The following is a 12,468-nucleotide window of genomic DNA, read 5'->3' as shown; positions in this document are numbered from 1 at the left end:
TGCACCCTGAGAGCACCCTGAGCACCCAGCCAGCACGCTGAGCTCCCTACCTGCACCCTGAGCACACAACCTGTACCCAGAAAGCACCCTAAGAGCACCCTGGCTGCACCCTGAGCACCCTCTTTGCACCCTGAGCACCCAACTTGTGCCCTGCCAGCACCCTACCTGCACCCTGAGCACCCTGCCTGCACCCAGCCAGCACCCTGAGCACCCAACTTGCATCCTGAGCACCCTGAGCGTGCCCTGTCTGCACCCTGAGCACCCAACTTATGCCCTGAGTGCGCTCTACCTGCACCCTGAGCACCCTACTTGCACCCTGCCAGCACCCTGAGCACCCTGCCTGCACCCAGCTCACACCCTGAGAGCACCCTGCCCACACCCTTCCAGCACCCTGCCAGCACCCTGAGCACCCTACTTGCACCCTGCCTGCACCCTGAGCACCCTGCCAGCACCCAGCCAGCACCCTGAGCACCCAACTTATGCCCTGAGTGCACCCTACTTGCACCCTGAGCACCCAACTTGTGCCCTGCCAGCACCCTGCCTGCACCCTGAGCACCCTAATTGTGCTCTGAGTGCACCCTGACTGCACCCTGAGCACCCTGCCTGCACCCAGCTCACACCCTGAGCACCCTGCCCACACCCTTCCAGCACCCAGCCAGCACCCTGAGCACCCTGAGCGTGCCCTACCTGCACCCTGAGCACCCTAATTGTGCTCTGAGTGCACCCTCCCTGCACAATACCTGCACCCTGAGCACCCAACTTGTGCCCTGAGTGCACCCTCCCTGCACCCTCAGCACCCTGCCTGCACCCTGTCTGCACCCCGAGCACCCTACTCGCACCCCAAGCACCCTGCCCTCAGCCCCCCGAGCCCCCTTCCAGCCCCCCCCCCCGTGCCCCCCACCCCCTTGCCGACCACCACCGCCCCCCCCCCAGATAACGACGAGTGCCAGGACGAGGACGCGGAGCCGTGCATCGGGGGCCGCTGCGTCAACACGGTGGGCTCCTACTTCTGCTCCTGCGCCCCCCCCCTGGTGCTGGACGGCTCCCAGCGCCGCTGCGTCACCAACGACACCCGCGCCATGGGTGAGGCCACCCCCTGTCACCCCCCCCGTGTCACCGTCACCCCCCCCGTGTCGCCCTGTCCCCACGTGTCCCCATATCCCTGCCCTATGTCCCCGTGGCCCCCCATCCCCGTGTCCCGGCACTGTCCCCTGATGCCCCCCCCGTGTCCCCATGTCCCACATCCTGATGTCCCACGTCACCGTGTCCCCACGTCCTGTGTCCCCATACCCCCATGGCGCTGTATCCCCCATGTCCCCAAATCCCCGTGTCCCCGTGTCCCCATGTCCCACATCCTGATGTCCCACGTCACCGTGTCCCCACGTCCTGTGTCCCCATATCCCCATGGCGCTGTATCCCCCATGTCCCCAAATCCCCGTGTCCCTGTGTCCCCATGTCCCACGTCGCCTCCCCTTGTCCCACATCCCCCTGTCCCACGTCACCATATCCCCGTGTCCCCATGTCCCCATGTCCCACATCCCTTCATCCCAGTGTCCCCCATTGTCTCCCCACATCCCACATCACCTCCCCATGTCCCCACCTCACTGTGTCCCCATGTCCCCGTGTCCCCACGTCCCCATGTCCCCGTGTCTCCATGTCCCCATGTCCCCGTGTCCCCACATCCCCATGACCCCACAGCCACGTGGCCCCATAGCCTCATGTTGCCATGCACCCGTGTCCCCTACGGCCCCTTGTCCCCTTGTCCCCATGTCCCCATGTCCCTAAGGCCCTATAGCCTCACATCCCTGTGTCCCCATGTCCCCCCATGTCCCTGTCCCCCCCCCCATGCCCACGTCCCCATGCCCCCTCCCATGCCCACGACCCCCCCATCCCCTATACCCATGTCCCCATGTCCCCATGTCCCCAAGACCCCACACAGGGGGACCCCCACCCTGCCCCCCTCCTACCCCAGCAATAGGGACCCCCCCCAGACCCCCATAATGGGGACCCCATGGGCACCCCCCAGAGTGGGTCCCCCTTAGACACCCCCCCCATGATTGGGACCCCTTGGACCCCCCCCATAACAGGGACCCCTTTGCCCCCCCCAATAATGGGAACCCCTCCCACCACCCCACAACGCCCCCCCCCTAATGGAGACCCCTTGGGCACCCCCCATATAACAGTGCCCCCCCCACCTCTTTACACCCCCCCCCTTAGCATCCCCAATTTTTAGGACCCCACCCCACAACCTGCCCCCCCCCCCATTTTTTTTTCTCCCCCCCCCCCCCCCCAGATGACTTCGAGTTCCTCTGCAACGTCCTGCGCCCCCCCGGCCCGGGGCTGGGCCCCCCCTACGAATACGGCCCCGAATACCCCCCCCACTACGGGCTGCCCTACGGCCCCCTCCCCTTTGGGGGTCCGGGCCCCCGCCTGCCCCCCCCGGGGCTGCGCGCCGACTACGACCCCTATGGGCTGGGGGGGGGCTACGACCCCCGCGGGGACGCCCTTTACGCCGCCCCCCCCCGCTACGAGGACTTGGAGGATTTCGAGGGGTCCCGCCGGGGCCCCCCCCGCTCCTCCCGGCCCCGCAGCCCCCCCAGCGCCCCCCAGGACCCCCCCCCGTGGCTCTTCCAGCCCCACGGTGTGGCCGAGCGGCCGGGGCGAGCCAGCGAGGATGGTGAGTTTGGGGGGGGGCGGGATTGAGGGGTTTTGGGGGGGGATTTTGTTTTTCTTATGGGGAGGGGGCTGACGGGGACCCCCCCCCGCAGACCCCCGGGACGAGGCGCTGCCGCCGGAGCTGTGCGGGGTGCTGAGCGGCTGCGAGCATGGGCACTGCGTGCGGGTGCCCCAGGGCTTCACCTGCGCCTGCGACCCCGGCTACCGGCTGGACGCGGCACGCGTGGCCTGCGTGGGTGAGACACGGCCTAATCCCGGCCTAATCCGGCCTAATCCGGCCTAATCCGGCCTAGTCCCGGCCTAGTCCCGGCATAATCCCGGCCTGATTCCGGCATAATCCCGGCCTAATCCGGCCTAATCCGGCCTAGTCCCGGCATAATCCCGGCATAATACGGCCTAATCCGGCCTAATCCCAGCCTAATCCGGCCTAATCCGGCCTAATCCCGGCCTAATCCGGCCTAGTCCCGGCATAATCCCGGCCTAATCCCGGCCTGATCCCGGAATAATCCCGGCCTGATCCCGTCCTAATTCCTTCATAATCCCGGCCTAGTCCCGGCCTAATCTGGCATAATCCAGGCCTAATCCCGGCCTGATCCCGGCCTGATCCCAGCCTAATCCTGGCCTAATCCCGGCCTGATTCCGGCCTGATTCCGGCCTGATCCCGGCATAATCCCAGCCTGTTCCCATCCCAATCCCATCCCATCCCAAACCCCAGTCCCAGACCAAATCCCACCCCATCCCATCCCCAATCCCACTTTAATCCAACCCCCAATCCCACCCTAATCCAACCCCAAATCCTACCCCAATCCTACCCCAAATCCCGATCCCATGCCCATTCCATACCCCCAATCCCAATCCCACCCCAATCCCATCCCCACCCCCCCCAATCCCATCTGCAACCCCTTCCCACCCCAGTCCGACCCCAAATCCAATCCCAATCCCACCCCAAATCCCAACTAAATCCCAATCCCGCCCCAAATCCCAACCAATCTCAGTCCCACCCCAAATCCCTTCCCATCCCAACACAAACCCATCCTAATCCCACCCCAATCCCACCCCAAATCCCACCCCATTCCCCCCCCAATCTCCCCCAATCCCCCCAAAACCCCCCAATCCCACCCCAATCCCACCCCAAATCCCCCCCAACCCCCCTTAATCCCCCTCCCCGACCCCCCCTGACCCCCCCCCTTTTCCCCGCAGACCTCGACGAGTGCTCGGAGGCCGCCCTGTGCCGGGGGGGGCGCTGCCTCAACACCCCCGGCTCCTTCCGCTGCCTCTGCCCCCCCGGCTCTGTCCTGGCGCAGGGACCCCCCCGCTGCGTCCCCGCGCGCCCCCCGGCCTGAGCCCCCCCCTCCCCATCCCGGGGGGGGGGCCCTGTATTTATTGTCTGTATATATCGGAGCTGGGGGGGGGGGGGGATGGAGAGACACTGGGGGGCACCGTCCGGCATCCCCCCCCCGCCCGCTGTGGGGTGAGGTGGGGGGGGGGCTCCTGGGGGTGCCCATGGGGGTGCCCGGCCCCCCGCTCCCTCCCCCCCCGTCCATGTGAGCCCCCCCTCACTTCCCCCCCAATTTTTACAGAATAAAGGTTTTCTATAAAATGAGCTGGGGGGGGGGGAGTTCTTTCATCCTAATAGGGTCGGGTGGGGGGGGGGCTGTGGTGTCACAGGGACTGGGACCCCAAATGGGACCCCCCCCTCATGAGTCTGGACCCCTCTACTTGGGACTGGGACCCCTCTATGGGTTTGGGACCCCCCCCAGTGGGACTGGGACCCCCCCCATGTATCTGCTCCCCCCCTCAATGTGTCTGCCCCCCCCAATGGGACTGGGAGCCCCCCATGTGTCTGGGACCCCTCCATGGGTTTGGGGACCCCCCCCAATGGGATCAGGATCCCCACCCCAATGGTGCTGTGACCCCCCCCCCCCATGGGTCTGTGACCCCCCAATGGGACCGGGAACCCCCCTATTGGACCTGGGACCCCCCCCATGTGTCTGGGACCCCCCCCATGTGTCTGGGACCCCCCCCCCCCATGCGTCTGGGACCCCCAACCCCCCCCAGTGACCACAGCGAGCCCGTCGCGCTTCGAGCCCCCCGTTTATTGCCCCCCCTCGTCCAGCAGCCCCCCGTCCTCCTCGGGGGGGTCCGGGGGGGGGCGCAGCGCGGCGCTGACCCCGTGCAGCTCCAGCAGCTGCTGGAAGGCCGCCAGCAGCAGCAGCGCCGCCGTCACCCCCAGCAGCAGGTAGGCTGGGGGGGGGGGACACAGCGGTCAGAGACCCCCACCCCCCCGTGGAGACCCCCACCCCATGGAGAGATCCCCATGGAGACCCCCCCCCAATGAAGACCCAATCCGCCATGGTGACCCCATCCATGAAGACCCCGCCACCATGAAGACCCCACCCCAATGGAGACCCAACCACCATGGAGACCCCAACCATGAAGACCCCAACCACCATAAAGACACCACCAGAAAGACCCCACCCCAATGGAGACCCCAACCACGGAGACCCCAACCATGGAGAACCCAACCACCATAGAGACCCCAACCATGAAGTCCCCCAACCACGAAGACCCCAACCACGAAGACCCCAACCATGAAGACCCCACCCCAATGGAGACCGCGCCCCAGTGGAGACCCAACCACCATGGAGACCCCAACCATGGAGACCCAACCACCATAAAGACACCACCCCAATGGAGACCCCAACCACGAAGACCCCAACCACGAAGATCCCAACCATGAAGACCCCAACCATCTAAACCCCAACCACGGAGACCCCAACCATGGAGAACCCAACCACCACAGAGACCCCAACCATGAAGTCCCCCAACCACGAAGACCCCAACCACGAAGACCCCAACCATGAAGACCCCACCCCAATGGAGACCGCGCCCCAGTGGAGACCCAACCACCATGGAGACCCCAACCATGGAGACCCAACCACCATAAAGACACCACCCCAATGGAGACCCCAACCACGAAGACCCCAACCACGAAGATCCCAACCATGAAGACCCCAACCATCTAAACCCCAACCATGGAGACCCCAACCATGAAGACCCCAACCATGAAGACCCCAACCATAAAGACCCCAACCATGAAGACCCCAACCATCTAAACCCCAACCATGGAGACCCCAACCATGAAGACCCCAACCATGAAGACCCCAACCATAAAGACCCCAACCATGAAGACCCCAACCACCATGGAGAACCCAACCATGAAGACCCCCAACCACGAAGATCCAACCACCATGAAGACCCCAACCATGAGGACCCCAACCACCTAAACCCCAACCATGGAGACACCAACCATGAAGACCCCAACCATGAAGACCCCACCACCATAAAGACCCCACCCCAATGAAGACCCCCCCCACCAAGAAGAACCCAACCACATAGCCCCAACCCCCACATAACCCCAACCCCAGATCCCCAAACCCCAACGCCCCCCACCCCAACGCCCCCCCCCAACCCCCCGCCCCTGCTCACCGGCCAAGGCCACCCGGTAGAGGTGGCGCGGGGGCTGCCCCTCCGGTGCCCCCGCCGCGTCCCCCAGCCCCACGGTGGTGACGGCCATGCCGCAGAAGAAGACGGCGTCCAAGAAGCTCCCGGAGCCCCCCAGGGCCCACAGGGCGGCGGCAGGCAGCAGCACGAAGCCCCCCGCCACCGCCCCCGCCAGCAGCCCCAAATGGAGCCCGGCGGCCCCCCGGGGGCTCCAACCCCACCGCGTCCTCAGGTAGCGCCGGGGCCACCGGGTGACCGGCACCGAAAGCCACCGGGCCACCACCGCCAACGTCAACACCGTGAAGGGGACGCCCAGCGCCGCGTAGGCCAAGCAGAAGGCTTTGCCCCCCGGGGACAGGGGGGCCACGGGGCCGTAGCCTGGGGGGGGGGGGGAAATTTAGGGGGGGGACCCCCCCCGGTAAGTGAAAGGGGAGGGGGGACCCCTGGGGGTGGTGGGGGGAGGTTGGGGGCTTGGTGGTGATGGGGGTCCTGGGCGAACTGGGGGGCTCTGTGGGCTGGGGGGGTCCTGGTGGGGCTGGGGGGGGGCCTGGGGGTCCCAGTGCTAAAGGGGGTCCCAAAACCCATGGGGGTCCTGAGGTTCTCAGGGGGCTCGGTGCCTATGGGGGGCCATGGAGGGTCCTGGTGCCCACGGGGGTCCTGGTGTTCATGGGGGTCCCGGTGTTCTTGGGGGGGTCCCGGGGGGGCCTGGTGCTCAGAGGCGTCCTGGGGGAATTGGTGCTCATGGGGGTCCTGGGGTTCATGGGGGTCCCGGGGGTCTCAATGCCCTTGGGGGGGTCCTGGTGCCCATGGGGTTCTTTAGGAGGGTCCCAATTCGGAGGGGGGGTCCCGATTTGGGGGCGGGGGGGCTCCTTACCCACAGTGGTGAGCAGGGTGGTGGAGAAGAAGAAGGCGGAGGCCAGGTCCCACCGCGGGGTCCCGGAGGCGTTGAGGGTCCCGGGGGGGGTCCCGAGGGTCCGCGCCCCCCCCTCCAGCACCCAGAGCCCCAGGGTGCCCAGCAGCAGCAGCCCCCCCTGGGCCACCGTGTGGCCTTGGGGACGTGGTGGCCATGGGGACATGGTGGATATGGGGACATGGTCATCCTGGGGACATGGTGGCCACGGAGACATGGTGGCCATGGGGATGTGGTGGCCATGGGGACATGGTGGCCTTGGGGACAAGATGGCCGCCGTGGCCAGGAAATGGCCACGACACCTCAGGGACAGCCCTAGGGCCACCACGGCCACCGTGTGGCCTTGGGGACGTGGTGGCCTTGGGGATAAGATGGCGCTGGGGACATGGTGGATATGGGGCCGTGGGGGCTATGGGGCCATGGGGGCTATGGGGACGTGGTGGCCCTGGGGACATGGTGGCCTTGGTGACGTCATGGCTTTGGTTGCCATCATGGCTTTGGTGACGTGGTGGCCTTGGTGACGTCATCACCTTGGTGGCACGGTGGCCTTGCTGACATCACACCCTTGCTGACGTCACGGCCCCGCGCGCCCGTCCCCATGGCAACCGCCACTTCCGGCCCCGCCCCGCCGCTCCGCCAACAGCTTCCTCCCGCGCTCCTCACGTGACCGGAAGCGGAAGCGCCATGGAGCCCCCGGGAGCGGCGGCGGGGCTCGGTGCGGACCCCCGGCGCCCCCCCCCTCCCCCGACCCCCCCCGGCCCCCCCTGACCCCCCCTCTCCTCTCCCCGCAGTCCCCAAGCGCCGCGGCCCGGGCCCGGCCCCTCCGCGGATGGCGGAGCCGCGGCCGCTCTTCGACGACACCAGCGGCGGGGCCGCCCCCCCCCCCCACGGCCCGGCCCGGGCCTACGGGGCCCCCCCGGCGGCCCCCCCGGCGTCCTCCGCATCCCGCCTGCCCCCCCCCGCCGCCGCCTTCCTGGCCGAGCCCGTGTCCAGCCTGGCCGCCGCCTACGGCAGCAGCTTGGCCAGCCAGGGCCGGGACATCGTGGACCGGAACGTGAGGAGCGGGATAAGGGGGGGGGGGGGGCTATAGGGGGGCTATGGGGGGCTATGGGGGGCTACAGGGGGCTATGGGGGGCTACAGGGGGCTACGGGGGGCTATGGGTGGCTACGGGGGGCTGTACTCGGCTCTGGTGAGGCCGCACCTCGAGTACTGTGTTCAGTTTTGGGTCCCTCGCTACAAGAAGGACATGGAGGTGCTTGAGCGGGTCCAGAGAAGGGCGACGAAGCTGGTGAGGGGCCTGGAGAACAAGTCCTACGAGGAGCGGCTGAGGGAGCTGGGCTTGTTCAGCCTGGAGAAGAGGAGGCTCAGGGGCGACCTTATCGCTCTTTACAGATACCTTAAAGGAGGCTGTAGTGAGGTGGGGGTTGGCCTGTTCTCCCACGTGCCTGATGACAGGATGAGGAGGAATGGGCTAAAGTTGTGCCAGGGGAGTTTTAGGTTAGATGTTAGGAAGAACTTCTGTACCGAAAGGGTTGTTAGGCACTGGAACAGGCTGCCCAGGGAAGTGGTGGAGTCACCATCCCTGGAAGTCTTTAAAAGACGTTTAGATGTAGAGCTTAGGGATATGGTTTAGTGGGGACTGTTGGCGTTAGGTCAGAGGTTGGACTCGATGATCTTGAGGTCTCTTCCAACCTAGAAATTCTGTGATTCTGTGACTTATTGGCTCAGCTCTGGTCAGCAGAGGGGCCCTTAGCAAACATGGGGCAGCTTCCAGATCCTTCTCACAAAAGCCACTCCTATGGCCCCGTGCTACCAAAACCTTGCCAGGTAAAACCACTACAGGGAGGCGCATCTCATCTGGTGGTAGCAGGCCAGTGTCACATAGACCCTCCCATGATCAGCAAGCCCAAAGTTCTACCAGTTGCACCAGTCCCGAAGCTACGTGTTAATGTGATGAGTCTGCTTGTCAGCATCGATCCCCCCTATCGGAAGGACAGAGGCAAACACAACCTGTGCCCCTGATCCTTTAAGTAGTCGCCCCAAAGCCCTAAAGCCCCTTTTTTTACTAGGCATTAGTAACAAAAACTTGAACAAGGTGGAGATAAATTAACTTGGCTACAGCATTAAAGATGAGCTTTGCGCAGTGGTCAATTGCTGGCTGGCTTGAGGCGCGTGGCTGAGGGTCTCTAATGAATTGTAGGACTGATTCAGGCGCGTGGACAGCGCATGTGGTTACGGGGAAAGTATATGTAGCAGAGAAAAATGGCAATAAAGGCCTTCTGCTCAAGAGGCATCGGGAGACCGTGTCTTTCATCCCTTCAGGTCTGCCCCCTTCCAACTCAGGATATTGTATGATTCCAAGTGTGGAACCCAGCATTTGGCCTTGAATGCCACGCAGCTGGATGCGGCCCGTTGATCCAGCCTGTCCAGATCCCCTTGCCCAGCTTGGTGTCGCCCACGAACTTACAGCGCCCGGTGGGGCCCATCCAGCCCAGGCACGTATCACATGGGACCCTTGGTGACCTCCCTTGGTGACACCCCAGGGGTCCGCCTTATATGACTGCAGCTGTGGCTCGGACCCTCAGCGTCGGTGCACGGCAGTGACGGACAGGGCAGGAGCACTGGGCCTTCGAGGAGTCCCCGAGCATAGCCCACGCCTGCCCGAAGGAGCCTCCGTTTTCTATTTGAGAACTCTCCCACTCCAGAGGCTCCTTCTGAATCTGATGAGGAGGGAGGCATGCCCCCCAGGCAGCCCAGGCTGGCCTGGCAGGAGACCTGGTCTTCTGAGGGCAGCAACCGGCCAGCAGAGGACAGCTTGCTGGCAGAGGACAGCACCCCGGTAGAGGACATTTTGCCGGCAGAGGACAGAAGCCCAGCAGAGGACAGCTTGCTGTCAAAGGGCAGCAGCCCGGTAGAGGACAGCAGCCTGGCAGAGGACAGGAGACCAGCAGAGGACAGCTTAGTGGTAGAGAACAGAGGTTTGACAGAGGACAGCAAGAAGGAGTTGCAGTTGCTGGATCCCAGTGAGTCGTGAGTCCTCTCTGTACCCCTCCCTGCCACTGTAGGGGTGGACAAAAACACCACCTGAACTCCCACTCCATCCACTACCCGTCCCAGTCCCCTAAAGTCCCGCTTGATAGTCTTCAGGCTTCTGTCTTCAGTATTATCACTGCCGGCCTGGACTATCAAAAGACGATAGTAATCAGAGGGGAAAACCAGGTTGGGAAGCTTTCTGGCAACGTCCATGACCCTAGCCCCAGGGAGGCAGCAGACTTCCCTACGGGTAGGGTCAGGCTAACAAATAGGGCCCTCTGTTCCCCTCACAAGGAAGTTGCCTTCTCAGGGGAACACAGGGAACTTCTCAGGGTCCTTGGTGGCCTCCAAGTTAGCTCAGCGTCATGGCACCGAGTCACTGTGAAGGAGCTGCTGGAATAACGAGACAACAACCTAGTTCTATTAAAATATATATTGCTCTTTTGAGGACTGCTGCGGGGCTAGCGGCAACGCAGCAGTGGAAATCTCCGTCTTGGTGTTGCGTTATGCCTTGACGTCAGGATCAGGGTGGTTTGAACTGCCAGGGAACAGACCATGGGTTCCGGGTCTTTATATGAAGGCTGGAGGACTGCAAAAGAAAGAAGAGCAGAGATGAAAACCCACTCCTTGCAGAGATCCCCAGGCATCCCCTGCAGAGCATGCCAGCCCCACTCGACTCTTCCCCAGGCCAGGAGGAGCAGGAGGGACAAAGGAATCCGTTGAAAGCTGCTGCTCAGCAATGTCCCAAATGCAGCCACCAGTCCTTCCCCACCTGCGCACCACAGGTCAAGTGGGGCACCTTCACAAGCTGGTTCCCTCACCACCTGCCTCCATCCCTTGGGAGGATTCACACACTCCAGGAATCTCCTGGACTCTTTCCTCTCGCTATTGTGCTTCCCCATGAGAGCAAGGGCTAGCAATCGTGACCCTGCTCCTAGCTGCTTGTAGGCTGTCTCATCTCCCTCTTCGTCCTGGTTGCGTGCTCTACAACAGGCTCCCACCTTCTGTCAGCCTTACTGCCCTTTCCCCTGACTCTTCCTCAGGGACACTCAACCCTTTCAGCGGCACTGCCCAGCTCCAGGCTGGGAGGCCATTCCCTGACACCACAGGCTACCCCGTCTCCTCTCCCTCGTTCCTATGGCTGCATTGCTCCTCTGCCCCGAAGCATTTCCCTGGAGCAGGGCAAGGCACGGGGGCCTCTGCCGCTGTCCCCCCAGCCCTAGCACACCCCCCACTGCCCTCACTCACCTCTGAGGATTTCCTCCAGCTTCTCCTCGCTCTGGTCCTCGCAGTAGCGCGCAGCAAGACCTAGACACAGAGACCCCATCAGAGCCCCGCTCCCCAGCACGCTCCCAGCAGCGCAGCCCCTGGCCTGGCCAGCCAGGCTGTGCCCCCTCCTGCACCCTGGAGCAAGGGCCCAGTCGGGGGGCTCTGGGGGCAACAGGGCAGTGCCTGGGGCTGCCAAAGGCTGCCCCAAGAGGGACCCAGGGGCTGGGCTCACCAATGAATCTGACGGCCTCAAGTCGCACAAGGGTCTGAGTGGCCTTCAGGTAGGGCTGGCTCTGCTGCAGGTATTCTTCTACTCTGCCTCTGTCCTGCTGCAGCTGGAGAGAGAGAGAACGCAGGGTCACGGGGCTTGCACACCCTCTCCAGGGTCTCCTCCAGCATCCTGGGGGCAGGGAGGGCAGAGGGGCCTGCAGAAGAGCCCCCTGGGGCTCTGTGCTGGCAGGAAGGGAGCGAGGATGCGGCTGCAGGCAGCGGGCTCTGGCCGGGCGCGTTTGCCCAGCTGGGGCAAACCAAGTTGGGTCCTTACCAAGCACTCTCCAATCCTCCACGTCTGTTTTGTCTGGACGAAGCGCTTGAGCTCCTTGCATCGCAGAAACTCTGCAGCCACGGCGAGAGCTTCCCCAGAGGCCTGCGGAGCAGCAGAGGTTGGGAGGTAGCAGCACAGCCTTGGGAAGGAGACCCTCTGTCCCCTCCTCTTGGCAGGGCTGCGAGCCTTTCCCAGCGCGTTATGGGAGGCTGTGGTGGGGGGCAGCGTGCACTGGGTTCAGTGGCCAAGGCAAGGCCACGGGACAGCCACCATCGGAGGCAGCTCACAATGAGAGAGATCCCAGAGATCACAGCAAGAGATCAGAGGCTGGACTCGATGAACTTGAGGTCTCTTCCAACCTAGAAATTCTGTGATCCCCCACAGCAACCCTGTGGCATCAGCACACCCTTGCCCACATAACTGCTCAGCTCTGAGATCTGTACCTTTGCTACGCTCTCACTCTGGTCTCTCATGTGAAAGTAGAGTGGGAGAAGGCTCCTGTGCACCGTCCTCTTCATTTCCTTCGTCCTT

General features: G+C 64.0%; 3 protein-coding genes across 21 annotated transcripts in view; 2 read left to right on the top strand and 1 right to left on the bottom strand.

Moving 5' to 3' along the window:
• Nucleotides 1–4,016, top strand: part of LOC119713057 (latent-transforming growth factor beta-binding protein 4-like) — a 104,558-nt gene extending 100,542 nt beyond the window's left edge. For 4 of the 5 annotated variants that reach the window (XM_072030243.1, XM_072030245.1, XM_072030244.1 and 1 more), the window contains 4 exons: nucleotides 934–1,083; nucleotides 2,294–2,677; nucleotides 2,769–2,912; nucleotides 3,877–4,016. In XM_072030243.1, the coding sequence (XP_071886344.1) occupies nucleotides 934–1,083; nucleotides 2,294–2,677; nucleotides 2,769–2,813 (579 nt within the window). In that variant the 3' untranslated portion in view covers nucleotides 2,814–2,912; nucleotides 3,877–4,016. Of the gene's footprint in view, nucleotides 1–933; nucleotides 2,070–2,293; nucleotides 2,678–2,768; nucleotides 2,913–3,876 lie in introns of those variants that run through there. The other variant, XM_072030246.1, reaches the window with a different exon arrangement.
• A 738-nt stretch (nucleotides 4,017–4,754) lies between these two features.
• Nucleotides 4,755–7,316, bottom strand: LOC113841564 (potassium channel subfamily K member 6-like). The gene is made up of 3 exons (XM_072030249.1): nucleotides 7,055–7,316; nucleotides 6,166–6,558; nucleotides 4,755–4,920 (listed from the first exon to the last, which is right to left on the bottom strand). The coding sequence occupies exons 1-3, from the start codon at nucleotides 7,314–7,316 to the stop codon at nucleotides 4,772–4,774; spliced, it is 804 nt and encodes a 267-aa protein (XP_071886350.1). The 3' UTR covers nucleotides 4,755–4,771.
• Nucleotides 7,317–7,752: 436 nt separating this feature from the next.
• The window catches only part of LOC140000391 (protein YIF1B-like), a 71,311-nt gene continuing 66,595 nt past the window's right edge, over nucleotides 7,753–12,468 (top strand). For 10 of the 15 annotated variants that reach the window (XM_072030256.1, XM_072030255.1, XM_072030259.1 and 7 more), the window contains exons 1-2: nucleotides 7,753–7,805; nucleotides 7,882–8,144. In XM_072030256.1, coding sequence (XP_071886357.1) covers nucleotides 7,775–7,805; nucleotides 7,882–8,144 — 294 coding nt within the window. In that variant the 5' untranslated portion in view covers nucleotides 7,753–7,774. Of the gene's footprint in view, nucleotides 7,806–7,881; nucleotides 8,145–8,171 lie in introns of those variants that run through there. The other 5 variants (XR_011805531.1, XR_011805530.1, XM_072030252.1 and 2 more) reach the window with 4 other exon arrangements.

This window comes from Anas platyrhynchos, chromosome 33 (assembly GCF_047663525.1).
Source record: "Anas platyrhynchos isolate ZD024472 breed Pekin duck chromosome 33, IASCAAS_PekinDuck_T2T, whole genome shotgun sequence".
NCBI lineage: Eukaryota > Metazoa > Chordata > Aves > Anseriformes > Anatidae > Anas > Anas platyrhynchos.
Note: the sequence above shows the minus strand (reverse complement) of the source record. Positions and strands in the feature narration are given on the sequence as shown.